Below are 18,887 nucleotides of genomic sequence, written 5' to 3'. Positions count from 1 at the left end.
AGGCAGAAGAATGTTGAGGCAGTCAAATGGATTGTACCACTTCAATGTACAGGAGAGGAGCATTTAAATCTTAATGCCCCCCATTTACAAAATCCCCTGCAAATTTAAAAAAAAAACCTGGCACAATCTTAGCTTTCTCTGTTTGGACTTGTTCATAGAGGAAATAATTAATTGAGGGGGGACTTTGGAAAAGTGAAGCCCTCCCCTGCAGAGAGAAGTGGTACAGTCCTCGGGCTGCCAGCTCTGGGTTGCAAAATTCCTGGAGATTTGAGGTGGGGTGAAGTCTGGGGAGGGCAGGGTTTGAGGAGGGGAAGGACTTCAGCAAGGTATAGTGCTATGTAGCCCACCCCCAGGGGAACTGATCCCTGTAGTTTGGAGATAAGTGTAAATTCTTGGAGATCTCCAGGCCCCACCTGGAGGTTAAGTATAGGGTTGCCAAGTCCAATTTAAGAAATATCTGGGGACGTTGGGGGTGGAGCTAGGAGACTTTGGGGGTGGAGCCAGGAGACATTGGGGCGGAGCCAAGAGCAAGGGTGTGACAAGCATAATTGAACTTCAAGGGAGTTCTGGCCATCACATTTAAAGGGACTGCACAAATTTTTAAATGCATTCCTTCCATAGGAAATAATGAAGGATAGGGGCATCTTCTTTTGAGGCTCATAGAATTGGACCCCCTGGTCCAATCTTTTTGAAACTTGGTAGGTATTTTGGGGAGAGGCACTAGATGCTATACTGAAAATTTGGTGCCTCTATCTCAAAAAACAGCCCCCCCGAGAGCCCCCGATACCCGCGGTTCAATTCCCCATCATTCCCTATGGAAATCGTTCATGGAGATGCATGAGGGCTCTGGGGGTGGGGCTTCCCCCACCGGCCAGCTGGCTGGGGGAGGGGGGAAGCCTGTAAAACCGGGGGATCCCCCTCTGGGACCTGGGGATTGGGAAGCCTAGTTAAGTAACAAAAGCAATGGCAAACATGGTCAAGGTTGAGTAACACTGAAGATAAACCGTGAATAATGAGTTACAAACACTCTTACAAGGAGTGTGCTTTTTCTTCACTGCACTGTTCTAGGACATATTATTGGACTGCATAGTGAATTATCAATGTATTCTGTAGATATAAACCTTGCAATTGAATGTCATAACATAAAATCTATTTTAAAAACTCAGTGCATCAACATTAGAGTGTTTGTAAATCATTATTTTCAGTTTATCTTCAGTGTTACCCCACCTGGAGGTTGGCAACTAGCCTATCCTACTACCCTGGCACTCTGCCACCTTCTTACCACCTCATTCAGCTTCATCAACAAACTAAAATGAGTTGGGATTCACTAGGGCTTAGCCCATGAATCTGTTGTCCAAGCCAGTGCTCAGTCCTGACACATGAATAAGGGCATGCAGACCAAGTTTCTTTCACCAGCATGGAAGGAACCCCCAACCAGCCCATCCCCCTGTCAGAATAAAGGCTCATGGAAAGCATTCTAGATCCTAAAGTGTGATTTTCAATTAGGCTTGATCCCTAAACTTATGCCAGGTCTGTGTTGGAAAATACCTCGAGACCTTGGGGGTGGATCTGGGAGAGGGAGGGGTTTGCAGAGGGGATAGGCCTCAGCATGGAACAATGCCATAGAGTCCACCTTTCAAAGCAGCCATTTTCTCCAGGGGCAACCAAATAAAACAAACCACTCTGTGAAAAATGCTATTACAAAATATAATTCATACAAGGAAAAGAGCAACCTCGTATTTTTACATACCACATGTGCATATTATGCACATATATACACCATTGTGCAAATAGTCCAAAACATCATAAGTCCAGAAAAGAGCTCCAATGGACCACTAGCAGAGTAAAACCTGTTTTGGACCACCAGGTCCTTCCTTCAGGGAGTGTCTTGCAAAACTTGCGGTATGTGTGTAGAAAATATTCATAATGTTCAGTTCTTTCACAAATTCATGCACAATTGGAACTCTGCAACATCCATCAGGTCAGCAAGTTAATTGCGTCCCAGCCGGAGACCAGTTGTAAAAGCTGGAGATCTCCAGGACCCACCTGGAGGCTGGCAACCCTATGGCCACTCTGGAAAACGCTGACCACAGAAATGATGAGGAAGTGACATTTACCTGTCTGAGCCCTGACCAGAAACAGGGACTTACCACTCAAAGAGTGTGTCAGTCCACCTCCTGAATCCGAAATGCCTGAAAACAGAAGATCTTTAGTGGGATCTGAAGTCCAAAAGTGGGGTCTCCAATGTGCTGCTTGGGATTCCATGGTGCCTGCTGACAGCTTTTCTGGTGCCTTCCACGTGTATTTAGGAAGGGGTTGGGGTCGGGCTTTTGCCTAGCAAGGCTTCTGATTGGATCAGCCAGGGTTCGTTGTGTAGAAAAAGCCCAGCAGGAACTAATTTAGGCCACACCCCGATGTCACCATTGTTTCCCACAGGGCTTTTTTTTAATAGAAAAAGTCCAGCAGAAACTCATTTACATATTAGCCCACACACCCTGATGCTAAGCCAGCCAGAATTGCCTTCCTGCTCAAAAAAAGCCCTGATTGGAGACTTGATTCGCTGCTCATATTCTTTCAAATGTTGTTCTGGCAGCAGCTGTCACTATAGCACAAGGATCTTCACTGTGCCACTGAAATTAACTAAGGCAATCCTTTTGTGGCTGACTCCAGTTCCTGCAGAAGCCATTTTGTGGCAGCCATGTTATGGACTCTCCCAGTGTCTGCAGGGAACTCCTTCCCTAAAAAGTAATCAGTTGTCTGACCACCATCTCCATGGTTTTTCCACATGGCTATGATTTTCTGTGGTTTCTGCACTGCCGCTGCAGCTGCTGATTCACTGTGCTTTCATACAGCAGATTCCCCCCACCCCCTTGTGGTGTGCATTCCCTCCTCATACCACCTGGGGCCTTTTTTAGGGTTTTAGAAATTGCTAATTTCTGGCAGTGTTGGACTAATATCTTGGGAGACATTGGTTCAAATCCCTACTTCCAGGGCTTCTTTTGTAGCAGGAACTCCTTTGAATATTAGGCCACACCCCTCTGATGTAGCCAATCCTCCTGGAGCTTACAGTAGGCCTTGTACTAAGAGCCCTGTAAGCACTTGGAGGTTTGGCTACATCAGGGGTGTGTGGCCTAATACACAAAGGAGCTCCTGCTACAAAAAAGGCCCTGCCCACTTCTATTATGGAAGCTCACTGGGAGACCTTGGGCCTTTCACAAACTCTCAGGGCTTTTTTGTAGAAAAAGTCCAGCAGGAACTCATTTGCATATTAGGCCAAGCAAGCCAGAACTGTGTTCCTGTGCATTCCTGCTCAAATAAAGCCCTGCAAACTGTCAATGTGACCTGCCTCATAGGGTTGTTGTGTGGGAAAGTATTGGAGGAGAAAACAAGGTTCTAGGCCATCGGTGAGTCCCAACTGGGGTGGTGTGGGGAATGAAAAATAAGTGCAAATGTGTAAATGCAAATATTATCAACAAGTCAATTGTTATTTTTAAGAAAACCCAAAAGCCCCTTATGGTTTGTGCATGGGAGGGAATTTCTGCTATAGGGAACCAGGGCAGAGAAAATGGCACTGATGTGGATGGGACTAGGAAACATCTGGACTTTCCCATCCATGGGACTGCTACCCTGCAGTTGCTGTGCTGTTTCCCAAAAAAACCCATTTTTTTCCAAAGCATGTTTGGAAAAAAAAATATTGCAGAAAGAGGGGGGAAACCTGGGAGGTACCAGTATGGAAATCACCTATATAGCTGTGTGGAGTCAGTTGCCAAGTCCTGATTATGTTGCTCTGTTTCGCCACAAGGACTGGAATGTTGCTTTGGAATTTCATATGAAGATCCAGGTTGTTGACTGATTTGCCATAAGATGCTCTCAACTCTGTCCTCAAGTCCCCCTTGACCTCTCTATAGAGCATTCATTTCTCCTTTTGCTCCCCAGATTTCCACTACACAGTCCTCAGCTTGTTCTCTTTCTACCCATTCATATGGAGGAGGGGAGGCCCTTCCTCTCTCCATTAGGGTCCCTTAGGGATCTGTCCTTGCTGTTCTTTTCCCTGGTGACTTAATCACATCCCTGTGCTTCCAGGGCTCCCTGTAGGCTAATGAGAACCAGCTCACTGACTTTCTGAACGTCTTCCCTTTGTTTAACACAGAACCATTTATCAAGTATTGCTGCCTGGATATCTCATTGCTATCTCCAGGATGATATATCTAGGACTGAGCTTCCCCCAGAGGCATCCTTCTCTTGGTACACTTTGAAGATCTCCTGACAACATCACCGCCTGGTTGCTGGGAAAGACGCAGTTTTGAATTTTTTCTGTCATTCACTTCCCATATCCAACCTATTCTCAGTTCAGGTTTCTTCTCCTTTTGGTGATGGAAAATGACATCAAGTTGCAGCCAACTTATGGGGTTTTCAAGGCAAGAGATGTTCCAAAGTGGTTTGCCTCTGTGTAGAAACCCTTGTCTTCCTAAGGAGTCTCTCATTCAAGTACTAACCAGGACTGACCCTGTTTAGCTTTCAGTATCCAATGAGATCGGGCTAGCCTGAGCCATCTAGGCCAGGGCCTTCTTTATTTACAATGGTGCAAAAATACAGACCTGAGTCTCTAACTCCCTCAGTGAAAAATCTGGCTCACTTTCTAATCTTTTCCTCAGCCCAGTCGACCCACCATTTGAATGCCAAAACCATTCACCTCTCTTGTTGTCCTATCAGCAACCTTCCTTTAATCCCAATAGTGCCTTTCTGTCTGTGCTTCTCAGATTTCAGTTTATGCTCCTCCCCTTACCTTCAAAGGTCTCCATGATTCCCCCCAGTCTTTCCGCTGATATGCCGACACCTTACCGCTTATGACCTTTGCTCCTTTGCTGCCTCCAGCCATTCAAAGGTCTCCTGCTCTGAACAATCCTGCCCTGTCTCCTTTGCTGCTCCCTTATCCCTGGAACCGCTTCTCAGAACACCCAACCTCAAAGCCCACCTTTTCCATGAAGCCTTTGGCATAATTCCCCTCCTGGAACTAACCCTAAGAAAGTAGAAAACCTGAAAATGCATGTCTGTTCTTCTTCTGGAAGAAGTCATTCCTTATACTTCTTCTCCTTCCCCTTGCTTTCATCCCCTCTCTCTGCTGTCTTCTCTCTGTCAAAGTTTAGACTGTAAGCTCTTTGGGGCAGGGAACCCATCTTTTTTTTAAAGCACCATTGGATGGAAGCCACAGAAACAAGTGATAATGGTTTGCAGGAATCACGCAGACTGCCTGATCTCTAAGATCTTCAAAAAAGAAAAACCACTTGTATAAATTGATGGAGGATGGGTCTATTGATGGCTAAGAACCACAATCTTTACAAATCAAGCCAGAAGAAACATTTTTCCACTGTGGAGAACAAATAAATGAATAAGTGCATGGCTTTTTTCGAGCAGGAGCCCACAGGAACACAGTTCCGGATGGCTTTGTGTCAGGGGGTGTGGCCTAATATGCAAATGAGTTCCTGCTGGGCTTTTTCTACACAAAAATCCCTGAATATGTGTAGATAAGAGACAAGAGTGCGGTGCGAAAAGTACCTTTGGTCTGATCCATTTGAGGCTAGGGCAGTTCTTCTGCAAGGAGGAACCCTCCCCAGCTGTGGCTAAGCCATTCCAGAACCTGCTGACATCACTTGTGATGCAGGAGTCCAGTTCACAAAGAGGGGTTCCGCCCACCCGGAGCCACCAAACTGTTAAACTGCCAAGTCCAGGGTGGGCGTGACACCCTGAGGGAGGGGCCAGGAGGGCACAAGGAAGCCATAATGGACGAGGGGAGTTCAGGTAAGGCAGTTGCACACCCAACATGCAGGTGCCCAGTCATTAAAAAGACTTATGAATAGAAAGGGACAGAGGAACATATGTTGTTCTAGTTCAACAGCAGGCCTAGGGTTGACTGCTGGTTGGAAGTCAAGGAAAGGTGCTCTGCACATATATAGAAGCACATTGCTCTTTATTATTACTACAGTTGCTCCCAGGCTAAGTCATGGAATATGGTCTGAATTGATCATGCTCTTGTGCCAGCATTCCTGTCCACAGTGGTAATTACCAAGTTCCATGACCCCAACTGAAATCAGAGCCCCAGAAAGCCTAGGATTCTTTAGTTTTGTTGTCCCGGACTTGTCCTTAGCAAGACTTGTCTACTTTTACAAGCCAGAGGTGCAGTCATGTTGGAGAGGATGACAGTAACAGTGCTGTGCCCAGGTAGTGTTCTGCAGGAAGGTTTTAGTGGGTTTGGGAACAGAAATGGAGCCATGCTGGTGAGGAGGTATTATAATAAAGGGCTGAACAATAACAACAACACCCCACATTTCTCTCTGATTGGGATCCAAAGTGCTATTTTGCATCTTTCTGCCTTCCTCTGCCCTATCCTTACAACAACCTTGTAAGGTAGGTTAGGCTGAGTGATAGTGATAGGCTCAGGACACCAGATACGCTTCTGTGGCAGACATTCTAGGTCCTGGTCTGACTTTTGAACCACTACGTTATCCCAGGCTTTTTTTTTTTAGAGAGAGTGCCCTTTTAGGGAAAGATGTTGGGAAGCTTGCACTAAAGGTTGCAGGATGCTATTAATAGTCTTCAGGGCAGGGTTTGGTAATTTTGGAGAGAGTACTTTCATCAGATAGAGAGCCCCATGGCGCAGAGTGGTAAAGCTGCAGTTCTGCAGTCTGAACTCTCTGCTCACGACCTGAGTTTGATCCCAGTGGAAGCTGGTTTCAGGTAGCCGGCTCAGGTTGACTCAGCCTTCCATCCTTCTGAGGTTGGTAAAATGAGTACCCAGCTTGCTGGGGGGAAAGGGTAGATGACTGGGGAAGGAAATGGCAAACCACCCCATAAAAAGTCTGCCGTGAAAACGTTGTGAAAGCAACGTCACCCTGAGTCGGAAACGACTGGTGCTTGCACAGGGGACTACCTCTACCTCTGCTTTCATCAGACCTAGCAGGAAGTCTGGAAAGCATTTGAGCACAGCCCTTGGGCAATGCTGCCTCTGTGATTTTGCTGAACCCTTTAACCCAAGAAGAGGGGAAGTGTGCAGCTGCCTCCTGGGTGTTCTATGCAAAGAAAGGATGGTACCACTTTGGAGCAGTCTCTTTCTTCTGCTGATCTTGATGATCCAGCAAATGCTTGATGCTGCCATCTCCTGTAAGCCAGCCTTGAGCCTGGGCAATACTGAAAACAAATTAATTTATTTGTTTTGGTAATTTCTGCAATGGACACCAAAAGCTGCTTTCAACCTCATTCTTCCCCTCCTCCTTTTTTTCACACAATGACCCTGTGAAATAGGTTAGGCTGGGAGCATGTGACTGGCCCAAAGTCACTCACTGAACTTCCATGACAGAGTGGGGATTCCAAGGTGAGTCTCAGAGACCAAACAGTGCAGAACTCTGTGCTGGCCTCTATGAGACTTACTCAAAATGCATATGACTGGAAACATCCAATGTGGGCAAGGCATTGGCATGATCTCTGCTGTAGGACAGGTGGACAGTGGATCGCTTCTTTTCCCAAATGGTGCCAGGGCCCCCAACTCTACTGAGCCATCCCCCATCTGTGGCTAGCAGGGACCTGGCAGCACTAACAGTGTGACATAGTGGTTAAAGTTTTGGATGAGGATCTGGTTCAGATCCCCAGTTCTGCCATGGAAGCTTGCTGGGTGACCTTGGGCCAATCAAACTTGCCCTAACTTACTTCACAGGACAGCTGTGAGGATCAAATGGAGCAGAGACAAACAAAGTTATAAGCCACTTTGAATCTCCATCTGCCTAGGGCAGCAATATCTTAAAATATACGTCTATTACTTTTCCAAGTTGAGCTCTGTCTCAACGCCTAGGGTTGGAAAATTGAGCAATCTGGTGCCACAGGGATATGGGAAGGGGCTTAACACCACAAAGTCCTCCTATTTTTTAAAAAAATGCGCAGGGCAAATAATAAATGCAATGTGTAATGTCAAGATCGCAGCTATTCTGCAGGCTCGCGTGCATCGGCATTCAGCATGCCCCCTGGGGCGTGATTGTATACTTTTGCCTCGGTAACTGTCATGGCTGCCGGAAGAAAAGAAGAAAGAGTAGGAAAGGGGAGGGGCAGAGGGGGCGTGCTCGTCAGAGAAGAAGCCAATCGGCAGCGAGGGGGCGCGGTCGGCAGGCAAAGGTTTTATAATGAGCCCGAGGGGGGCGCGTGGCGTCTGCGGTGCATTGCACTGTTGGCGGCGCCGGCAGGTTGTCTTGTGGGTCTGGAGCCCTCTTGAACCCGGGGCCGCCTCCCCACCTCTAACGCCTCCCTTTTTGTCCCGCCGCGCTCGCGATCAGTGGGCTCGACCATGTTCAGCTGGGTGAGCCGCGACGCGCGTCGGCGCAAGGAGCCCGAGTTGTTCCGCACCGTCTCGGAAGGGCTGAAGCAGCTGTACGCCGGCAAGCTGCTGCCGCTGGAGGAGTATTACCGCTTCCACGACTTCCACTCGCCGGCGCTGGAACCCGCCGACTGGGAGAGCAAGCCCATGGTGCTGCTGGTGGGCCAGTACAGCACCGGCAAGACCACCTTCATCCGGCACCTCCTGGAGCAGGACTTCCCCGGCATGCGCATCGGGCCCGAGCCCACCACCGACTCCTTCATCGCCGTCATGGGCGGGGAGACCGAGGGCGTCATTCCGGGCAACGCTCTCGTTGTCGACCCGCGGCGACCCTTCCGCAAGCTCAACGCCTTCGGCAACGCCTTCCTGAACAGGTAGGACGGGGCAGGGGGGCGGCGTGGTTTCTGCACGCCGCGCACCTTAGAGCTTCTCTTTCTTCGTGCAAGGGATGCCTTGCGGTCTGGGGGAGGCGTCTGAAATGGTTCGGCCCGGTTGACCCACCTCCCTGAGAACTAGGGCAGTGCTGAAAGTTAAATGTACTCTGGTCGACGGGAGAGGTCTGTGTGCAATTCATCTCCAGCAGAGGGAAGTAGCATTGCATTGCCGCAGGGGGGAGGTTGGGCGGTGGGTTGCTCGTCTGCAATGTCTCCCACATGGATCCCCTGCATCTTTTGCTCTTAATTCTTGTTTTCATCGTTGGGCCTGGGTGAACCCCGCTTAACTGCACGGGAATCTTCTAAGTGCCAGGACAACAGGAATCGAAGCGTCACTCAGTCCCATGAATTCGGAAGAACGCTTTTGCAGCTGCTTTCTAGAGAGAGGCTGTTGCGAAAAAGTTCCCTGGAATCCACGTGCCCCGCCCAGTCTTTGCCCGGCTCACGAGTCACGACCCGTAGTGACAACTTTCTAGAACTCTCCTGCTCTTGGCCGACCCGGCATAGCTTTCTTGCCCAATTGGAACCGAGGCTGGACTTTTCAATGGCAGAGTTAGTCAAAATTAACCCGGCTGCAATTTTGAGATGCATTCCCTCCCACCCACCCCCCCTTTTTTTTTTGCAGCCTGCTTATTATGGTAGCTTTTGTTCTGCCCAGTGCTAGAACCTCTTTGCTTTGTGTTATGTTCCGAAATGCACGGGGCGGGGGCAATGTTACCTCTAAGCTGCAGAGTCTTGTGAGCAAAATTGTACTTTGTGAGCGACTGGCATTAAAGTTGTGAGCTACTGCATAAATTATTGTGCTCTGGGATCATCCTTCCTGTGCTAAGACAAAAATGTGTGAGCTGGAGGCTAAAAATCTGTGAGCTAGCTCATTAACTCAGCTTAGAGGGAACACTGGATGGGGAGGGGGAGGGGAGAAAACCATCGTGTTCCCCAGCTAGGTCACAGACCCATGAGACGGGAATTATTCTGTTCCCTGGACTTGAAGGGCCCAAGTGGTAGTGGGGACATGTGACCTGCCTTCCCTGTTTGAAAAGCTCTTGAAGTTGTCAAAGCCCCCAAACAAAGCTGGGTCTGCCTATAACCCCGAGAGTTTTGTGCCCGCCATTCGCTAGCCGATGAGCTCCAGCAGAATCCAGCCTTGGAGGGAAAGCTTTGTCTTGGAAGCGCACCTCGCTTCTGCGTTGGAAAGGGGGCGTGGAGGTTTGACTAGTGGCTTGCCCGGGTTCCGCTTTTGCTCTCCTCTCCCGGTGAGGCGAGGCGAGAAGGAGCTTCAAGAAGAATGGGCAGAGACAGGAGGGATGGCAGACCTGTTTGGCTTGTCAGGCAGGAGCCTGCCTTGGGGTGCCTTGTTTTAGTTACAGCCTGGCTGAGATGTGGGGAACCACTTAGATTTTCTCCCTCCGCCGTTAGAATGTCTTGCACTGTTTCTGTGGCCTTCAGGGCCCCAGGTATGCCCCACTTCTTGTGATAGAGGAACTGCTTTTTTTGGGGGGAGGGGGTGTGATATCCCAGGCAACTTCTCATCTTGCTGCCACCCAGCTAGTAAAGAACTGCCTCCTTTGGTGTCCTTCTATCGCCATTTAAATTCTCAGATTTGAACCTGGGAGACTGTGTGCAGATTTTTACATTGCACGATATTAAGGTTTCTGTACAGAGCCCCTCTCTCAGCTCTATGTATTACCTTTTTCGAGGTATAGCCTCGTTTTCAGTCCCTGACAGGTCTTGGTTTGTCCAGTTGAAAGTCTGCCTTCAGAATGAGGAGAACAGTTAGCAAAGGAGAGAATGTTTTGCCTGAGGCGTTTGAAGGGGTTTGGGCTGGAAAATTTGGTTTATGGCAGGTTTCCCTCACCAGCAACTATTTCAGGGTTCAAAGGTGAATATTTTCAGAGGTATGCCTTTCAAGTGTACTCCCCCCACACACTTAGAAATATGGGGAGGGCTTTATAAGTTATTGTGAGATTGAGTGAATTTAGATGCCTCTGGGACCGGGGGTCATGACCTGAGTCCTCCTGACTGAGTCAGACCTGCTTGAAAAACAAGCTGAGGGTCCTGTGGGTTTCGTGTTGGGTTGTCTGATGTATTATCTGCAGGTGTCTTTGTAGTGCTAGCTTCTCTGGAATGTGTGCCTCAGATCTTGTAAGGAGGGGGCAGTTAATACTTAAACCTCTCCTTAACCTTCAGATGCCCAGTGATCTAAATATGCTGTCCAGTTGGCCTACCATAATCCTCCTTGTTGGATTCAGTGGGAAGTGGGAGGGTCTTTGTGGAGGCCCCTCGTCTTAAAGTCTCCAGGGGGATTCCCACAAGAGCGCTGTTAGATTATCGCTGCCTGTGTCATCCTTGTTGAGGCAGCTGCCCACTGCTGTGGTTGCCCTGAAGCTGAAAGGCAGCGTTTGAGCAGTTCCACCCATAGGAATGTTTGTCCTTCTGGGCCAAGCAGCTGTAGTGGGAGTGAACACTGGCAGAGGGGTTGAATTAGGGAAGGGGGGGAAGGGGAGGTGTATTCATTTTATCCTGCTACGTGCAGGGCCAAAGTAACAGTATTGGTCTGCAGCTGCAGGAAGGCAGTGTGCTGACATTGTGTTCTTGCACAGGCAAGGATTGCTGGTGTTTATTTAGGAAAGTTTAGTGTGCTGTTCACATGGGGTTCCTGTGCGCAGGAGCACATTTTATTTGTTCAAAACATTTACTAACTGCTTTTCTCCCTTGTGGCGTTCAAGGCAGCTTACAGTATAAAAATATTATTTGAACAAATACACCCATGCAGTAAATATAACAATTACAAAACCCATAAATGTCAACATTCTAAAAGCTCCAATAAGGACTTCCCATAAATAAAAATTAACTCAGTCAAATGTAGTCCTAAATAAAACTGTCTGCAACTACCTCCTAAAGATCTGCAATGAGGGGCCCAGGTGCACCTCCTTGGAGAAGTTGTTCCTTGTGGGGCTGCCACCCAGGTGCACCTCCCTAGGGAAATTGTGGGGCAGCCACCAAAAAGGCCCTTTCTTGTATGCCTGCCAGACAAGTCTCTTTAATTGATGGGGCAGTCAGGAGGGCCTGTCCCTATGATTTTAATTCCTGGGCAGGAACATAAGAGAGAAGAGCAGTTCAGATACCGCAGTCCCAAATCATATAGGACAGGGGTGTCAAACATGCAGCCCAGGGGCCGAATCAGGTCCCCAGAGGGCTCCTATCAGGTCCCCGAGCAACTGACTCATGTCTGCTTCCTTCTCCTTCTCTCTTGTTTCCTTCTGCATCTCAGCTTGCTTTGCAAGACTTGGTCAGTCACACAGGAACTACAGAGTGAAACTTCGATTTTCTCCATTGGTTGAGACTCCTCCCCCTCCTGGTCCTCTGGCGAGGGAGGGAAAGAGCCAGAGCTTCCTTTGCCTGGTTCCTTGGATTCCATGGGAGAAATACAAAGAAATCAGCTTTAAGACAAACAAGTGCTAATGTTTTAAGGATGTTTTAAGGTTTTTTTTTTTAAAAAAAAAAATCTTTAGTTGTGTTTGTGTCCTTTATAAAGTTTATATCTCTGCTACCTAATGCTAAATAGGTACGTAGATGCCCTGGCCTGACACAAGAACAGAACCTTGAATTTTGGCTCAAGAGTAAACTGGTATCCAGTGTAATTGCTGCAGTGTGGGAGACATGCTCCCAGTAACTGGCTCTTACCAGTGGTCTAGCTGCATCTTCCCAACACTCCTCAAGGGTAGGTCCAAGTAGAGTGCATTGCAGTAGTTGAGTCTGGATGTAACAAAGTCTTGGATTGCTGTGGCTAGGTCTGATTGAACCAGAAGTGGGCGCAGTTGATGCGCCAGTCAAATCTAGGTAAAAGCGCTCTGAACCACTGCAGCCACCTGGTTTTCTCTTGTGACCACTGTATGGAATAGCATTCTCAAGCTGCAATCTTGACTTTTCAGGGAGAGGAGTACTAACTCCATCCAAGATAGGAGAGATTAAGTCCCAAGCCTTTATATGCACACAAAGAACCTTTGTCTTACCAAGATTAAGTTTCAGTTTGTTGACGCTCATCCAGCCCATGACTCAGTCCAAGTACACCGGTTCAGAACATCAACAACCACCTTGAAATTAAGTGGGGAAGAAAGGTAGAGCTGGGCATCATCTGCATATTACTGATGCTTCAGCCTCCTTTAGTGGCTGCTTATATATAGAAGAAGAAAATGATAGTATTGGATTTATATCCCACCCTATACTCTGAATCTCAGAGTCTCAGAGCGGTTACAATCTCCTTTACCTTCCCTCTCACCACAACAGATACCCTGTGAGATAGGAGGGGCTGAGAGAGCTCTCACAGAAACTGCCCTTTCAAGGACAACTCCTACGAGAGCTATGGCTGACCCAAGGCCATTCCAGTAGCTGCAAGCGGAGGAGTGGGGAATCAAACCCGGTTCTCCCAGATAAGTGTCCGCACACTTAACCACTACACCAAACTGGCTCTCTCAGATATTAAATAGCACGTGTTCTGTATGCATCTGCAAGGGAATCTCATCTGGTGAAATGAAGGGAAGGTGACTCTGACTCCTCTCTAGGGAATGTAAGGTGGTTCCCCTCTCGCTTTGAAGAGATAAGTACAGCAGAGCCCCCTGTTAGTCATGTTGAAGGTGAGGTGTATCCAGTCTTCCTTCAAGCAGTTGGTACTCTTGCATTCTTATTTAAGGTTAAGCATGAGGTGTGCATGCTTATTTTTTAAATTTTTCTGTATTTTTATTCTGCTTTTCTCCCTCATGGGAGGGGGCCCAAAGCAGCTATCATATCGTTCTCTCCTCTCCTGGCCTAACCCTTGTGACAGCCTTGTGAGATAGGTTAGGCTGAGAGATTGTAACAGGCCTAAGGTCACCCTGTGAGCGTCCATGGCAAAGTGGGGGTTCAAACCCAGCTGTTCCAACTCTGCCCTTTGATGCCAGGACAGGGTATGCCTAGCTTCTAAGTGACCTTTGACCTGTCGCTAGGGAGGGAGAGGTGCGTGATACGATGGGTCCTACCTCCAGTATACCTCATTCCCTGGAGCAGTGTATTAAAATCAGGGCTTTTTTTGTAGCAGGAACTCCTTTGCATATTAGGCCACACTCCTGATGTAGCCAATCCTCCTGGAGCATACAGTAGGCCCTTTATTAAGAGTCCTGTAAGCTCTTGGAGGATTGGCTACATCATGGGTGTGTGGGTTAATATACAAAGGAGTTCCTGCTACAAAAGAAGCCATGATTAAAATATTTATAACCTGCCTTAATGAATGATTAATGAATCATCAAATATAGTGGCTCTTCATTGGGAAAAGTGCCCCCCAAATGTTTTTTTTTATTACTGTGCATACTTGTAACTTGTATGTTTTCTTGATGGCACACGTGGGAAGAAAAACCCTGATCTTCCTTTTGAATTAATATCGTAGCTAGAGAGGTGAATGGTTCTGTGTGGATCGGTGGTCCCCTTTTGGACAAGGATTCAGACTTTCAAACTGAATCAAACCCAAGAGCAGCCAGCTGCATTAGACTGCTTATGGTCCCCAGCCAGCACCTCCTATCCAGTTGCACTGAATGCTGGTTGGCTGGGCTTTGCGCCATTCACAAAACTGTCTTCTCAGTGAATGCTGGGAGTTATTAGAGTGCATTAAAGTGCTCAACAGATGTTTAAACAGAACCATGTCAGGACCCTACAATTAAAAAGAGTACCCAGTTGCAGGAAAGGGATAAAAATCTATACTGGAGCCTAGTCTCAGTTAAGGAGCACAGAGTGGGGAGAATCAGAAAAACCACCCGCCAAAAACTCTTCCAGGGATGAGAAGCCTCCATCGTCACAATAGGGTTCTCTATTTTTAGCACAGTCTATATGCTGAAAAAGGAGTTCCCAGCATGTTTAAACCTGTGGGCACCTTTGAAATTCTGGCACAGCATGATGGGTGACAGTGTTCCCTCTAAGCTGAGTTAGTGTGAGCTAGCTCACAGTCTTTTAGTCTCAGGCTCACACATTTTTGTCTTCTCTCAGGAAGGAAGGTCCCAGAGCAAATTAATTTATGCAGTAGCCAAATCGCTTGCTCACAACTTTAATGCCAGTAGATCACAAATTTTTGCTCACCAGACTCCACAGCTTAGAGGAACTATTGGTGGGTGAAGCCACAAAATGCCTGATGGGGAGGTGAAGCTGGCCACAAAACGACTGCTGCAGCTTATCTGGAGTCATGTAGCAACGATCCTTGTGCTGTGGTGGCAGCTGCTGCCAAAGCAACATTTTTAAAAATCTGCACAGGCCATCGAATCTGTAGTGGCCAGTCAGAAAGCCCCACTCACTGTCTAGAAACACTTGAGGGGCACCGGGAATGGTGTCAGCAGGTGCAGTGGCACCCTTGGGTGCCATATTGAGGACCCCTGGACTGTGAACAGCCTGATTGTGGTGCCTCTTAATGGCCAGTGAACTTGTAACAATGAGATTTTCCCCTCCACAGAATGTTGAGATGGGCCTGGTAGTCAGGCAGGCCATGAGGGTCTTTGGTGACTGCATTCCCTTTTCCCCACGACTGCTGCTTGAGCCCCAGCAATCCCTTCCCAACTCTCTGTCTCCTCCTGCTTCAGGTTCATGTGTGCCCAGCTACCCAATCCTGTTCTGGACAGCATCAGCATTATCGACACCCCTGGGATCCTGTCTGGAGAGAAGCAGCGGATAAGCAGAGGTAAAGGCTCGCAGGGAGTGGTCCTTGGCATTTGTAAGGATGAGGGCTGGCCAGTGGGCTTTCCTGACTCACTCGGGTGTTGCGTGTCTGTATGTGCTATCTCATCTGAGCAATCTAGCTCTGCACATTGTGTAAGATTCTAGCATTCCAGGGAGGGGCATGGCCACTCTTCCAGGCCTTTGGCATAAAGCTCGCCCTCTGTGGTCAAGAGCTGGCTTCCATGGAGGAAATTCCCTCTCCACCTTCCCACATGCAGTTAAGTTTCCAGGCCTAAACTTGGGGAAATCTCTGGCTGGCACACAGAGTGGGCAGCGCTTGGCTCTTAGTTTTGCTGTCCGCATCACCAAGGCCCTGGTGCCAGGAGGGAAGAGCATTCTGGATGCTGGGGGATGCTGCCTTTTGTTTTTTGGATTTGGGACAGAAGGCGCTGGTGTCTCCTGCTGGGCTGATAGTGAAACTTCTCCCCATTAGTGGATGGCAGCTAAAAATAGCAGCTTTCTTCCAAGGCCCTTGACAGGCCTCTGACTTGGCTGGCCGTCTTCTCCTTTCTCTTCTTCCTGTGCCTGCCGGCACCTTGGGACAGGCCAGTTGTTCTGCCTGGTGCCTCTGCCCTCCTCTTCCTCCCCCTCCCCGCCAAAGCACAATCTCTTCTTTCTACAAAGAAGTCTTTGACACAACTGCTATTCTGGGGGAGGGGGATTGGCCTGAAGATGGAACGTGGAAGCCGGCGTCAGCCTGGCCCCAGGTCTTCCTCCAATCTGAGTCATTCTATTAGTGTCCCGTACTTGGTATGATGGAATGGAAGGAAATTCTTTCTCGCCGTAACTACGTTGCCTGCTGTTCCAAAATCCTGCCCTCCTCCGTTTCTCTTCTGTCTCCCTAGGCTACTAGCAGGAAACTGCTGCTTGCCGATAAGGCAGCTGTTTGACCCCAGAGAGTGAGAAAGCAGGATGCAACGCTTCATCAATCTTGATGGAGAATTTCTCCTTGCTCAGAAGTCACCAGAGCACTTCTGGGCTGTTCATTTTGTTTATTTTTATGGGCAGGTTGTAATAAGGTTGCTGTTCTGCGTGCAAGGACAAGTTGTTATGCTGACAGCTGCCCCAAATTTTGAAAAGGCAATATAGGGACCCCTCATAAGAGCCCTGTGGTGCAGAGTATTAAAGCTGCAGTACTGCAGTCCTAAGCTCTGCTCACCACCTGAGTTTGAACCCCGGCAGAAGCTGGGTTTTCAGGTAGCCGGCTCAAGGTTGACTCAGCCTTCCATCCTTCTGAGGTTGGTAAAATGAGTACCCAGCTTGCTGGGGGGTGGGAAGTGTACTGGGGAAGGCAATGGCAAACCACCCTGTAAAAAGTCTGCTGTGAAAACGTGAAAGCAACGTCACCCCAGAGTCGGAAATGACTGGTGCTTGCACAGGGGACCTTTCCTTTCCTTTTGTCATAAGACTGATGTCACACTAAATGAGCCAGTAGTATAATTAGGGAGGACATAAGAGCAGTGGTCAGTCTGGGCCAATATCTTGGTTCATGCAGTGGCTAACCACCTGTCCTGGAGGGTCAGCAAACTAAGGGCTAAGGCCTTCCTCCTGATGTTGCCTCCTGGCACTGGGATTCAGAGATTTACTGCCTCTGAATGTGGAGGTTCCCTTGAGTCACCATGGCTAGTAGCCACTGATAAAACATTTTTATTTTTAGAAAATTATATCTCCTTATTTATTATTTCCTCATTGAGGTGCTTAAGGAACCGGGTGCAGGCTGTAATCATCCCACTGAAACTGTGTTGGAGATTGCTTCTGGAGGCTGCATTCTGCACTCTCACATGTTTGGCCTGTGGAAGTGCAGAATTCCAAGCCCTCAACTCAGCCTTTTCTTTTAAAAGCTGGCAGCTGCCAAGCATGTACAGCCTTGCCCCTCGTCTGGCAAAAGTGTTGAACCATCAGAAAACAAGTTCCTATTGTGCTTCCCAATTTCAAAACCCTCCCAAGGTTTCTCCAAGCTTTTTGAATGCAGTCCTGACCATTTCCAAAACAACACTGGGTGTGTTTAAAATAACGAAGCTTTTCTGTTCTTGGGCAACTTGTGGCGAATATGCACAGAATTGCATGCAAGTCGGGGCAATTCTGCTTAGAATGTCTTGAGTTGTGCACACCGGTAGATGTGCGCAAGGCGGTCTCCAGAGGTCAAGGTAGGTTTTAAATTTGGATCAGCTCCTGCCATCTTGATTAAACTGGAAGCATTTTGGGCAGGTGGTGCTGCTCCACTCTAAACCCGCTGCAGATCTTGGTTGAGCTGGTTTGTGCTTTCTCAAGTCAGCTGCTGTGTGGTGGCTTAATCTGTTGCGTTGTTTTACACCAGTTGCAAAACTGGGCATTTCCTTTGCACACAATCAGGACAGTGTGTGTCAGATTCCCTGCCAGGTCAGGAAAAGTATAAAAGATTTGGGAGCATAAGCCTCCTCCTACAAAGCTCAACTGGGTGACCTTGGAACAGTCGTTCTCTGAGCTTATGCTGCCCCGCAGGATTGTTGGATGGGCACAATAAGAGGAGAAGAGAAAGCGCATAAGCCACCCTGAGTTCTTTGGAGAGAGGGTGGTGCAAAAATGCTAGGTAGAATTGGCAATTCAGCTAGTGAAATTTCAGAAGCCAGGATTAGTTCCCTTGTCAGTTTGGGGGCTTCACTTGTCTGCATCACTGCTTGCTCCACCTGTGACTTTGCAGAGGCACCTGTGACTTTGCAGGGCTTCGTGTTTCTACTATTCATGTAGAGAGCCAGTTTGGTGTAGTGGTTAAGTGTGTGGACTCCTATCTGGGAGAACCGGGTTTGATTCCCCACTCCTCCACTTGCACCTGCTAGCATGGCCTTGGGTCAGCCATAGCTGTCATAGGAGTTGTCCTTGAAAGGGCAGCTGCTGTAAGAGCTCCCTCAGCCCCACCTACCTCACAGGGTGTCTGTTGTGGGGAGAGAAGATATAGGAGATTGTGACTGCTCTGAGATTCAGAGTATAGGGCTGGATATAAATCCAATATCATCTTCTTGTAAGTCACAGAAGGCGGGCAAGGGGAGATGTTGGGAATTGGCCTGGAATAATGGCATAGTTAGGTAATGTTAGGATCTGGGCAGTTCCTCCGTGCACCTGCAGTAGTACTTAAAAAACTATAGCCTGCTTTTGGGCCCTCTCTGTGAGTTATGGCCCTGGATGTCGACCCCAAAGACCAGCCCTGAGAGTGTTGCTGTGGATCAGGATAGAAGAGGGCAGCTAGGTTGTTGTTTTGCTCTGGCTCATTAAAGTTTACTGACAATAAATGCGTTAGTCTCATAAGGTGTGTTCAGCTATTGATTTGTTAAACTTTTTTGGACTGGAGTGCAGACTTGGAAGTCCTTTTTACTCTGTCAGGTGAG

The 18,887-nt window shown here is 48.2% G+C and overlaps 1 protein-coding gene across 2 annotated transcripts in view; it reads left to right on the top strand.

Moving 5' to 3' along the window:
* The window catches only part of EHD1 (EH domain containing 1), a 154,118-nt gene that overhangs the window by 113,415 nt on the left and 21,816 nt on the right, over positions 1–18,887 (top strand). Inside the window, exons 1-3 of one of the 2 annotated variants that reach the window (XM_060252695.1) lie at positions 5,687–5,799; positions 8,319–8,733; positions 15,390–15,487. In XM_060252695.1, coding sequence (XP_060108678.1) covers positions 5,781–5,799; positions 8,319–8,733; positions 15,390–15,487 — 532 coding nt within the window. In that variant the 5' untranslated portion in view covers positions 5,687–5,780. Of the gene's footprint in view, positions 1–5,686; positions 5,800–8,248; positions 8,734–15,389; positions 15,488–18,887 lie in introns of those variants that run through there. The other variant, XM_060252703.1, reaches the window with a different exon arrangement.

This window comes from Heteronotia binoei, chromosome 1, assembly GCF_032191835.1.
Source record: "Heteronotia binoei isolate CCM8104 ecotype False Entrance Well chromosome 1, APGP_CSIRO_Hbin_v1, whole genome shotgun sequence".
In the NCBI taxonomy this organism is placed as follows: Eukaryota; Metazoa; Chordata; class Lepidosauria; order Squamata; family Gekkonidae; genus Heteronotia; species Heteronotia binoei.
The sequence above is the reverse complement of the archived record's forward strand: the minus strand, read 5'-3'. Positions and strand labels throughout refer to the sequence as shown.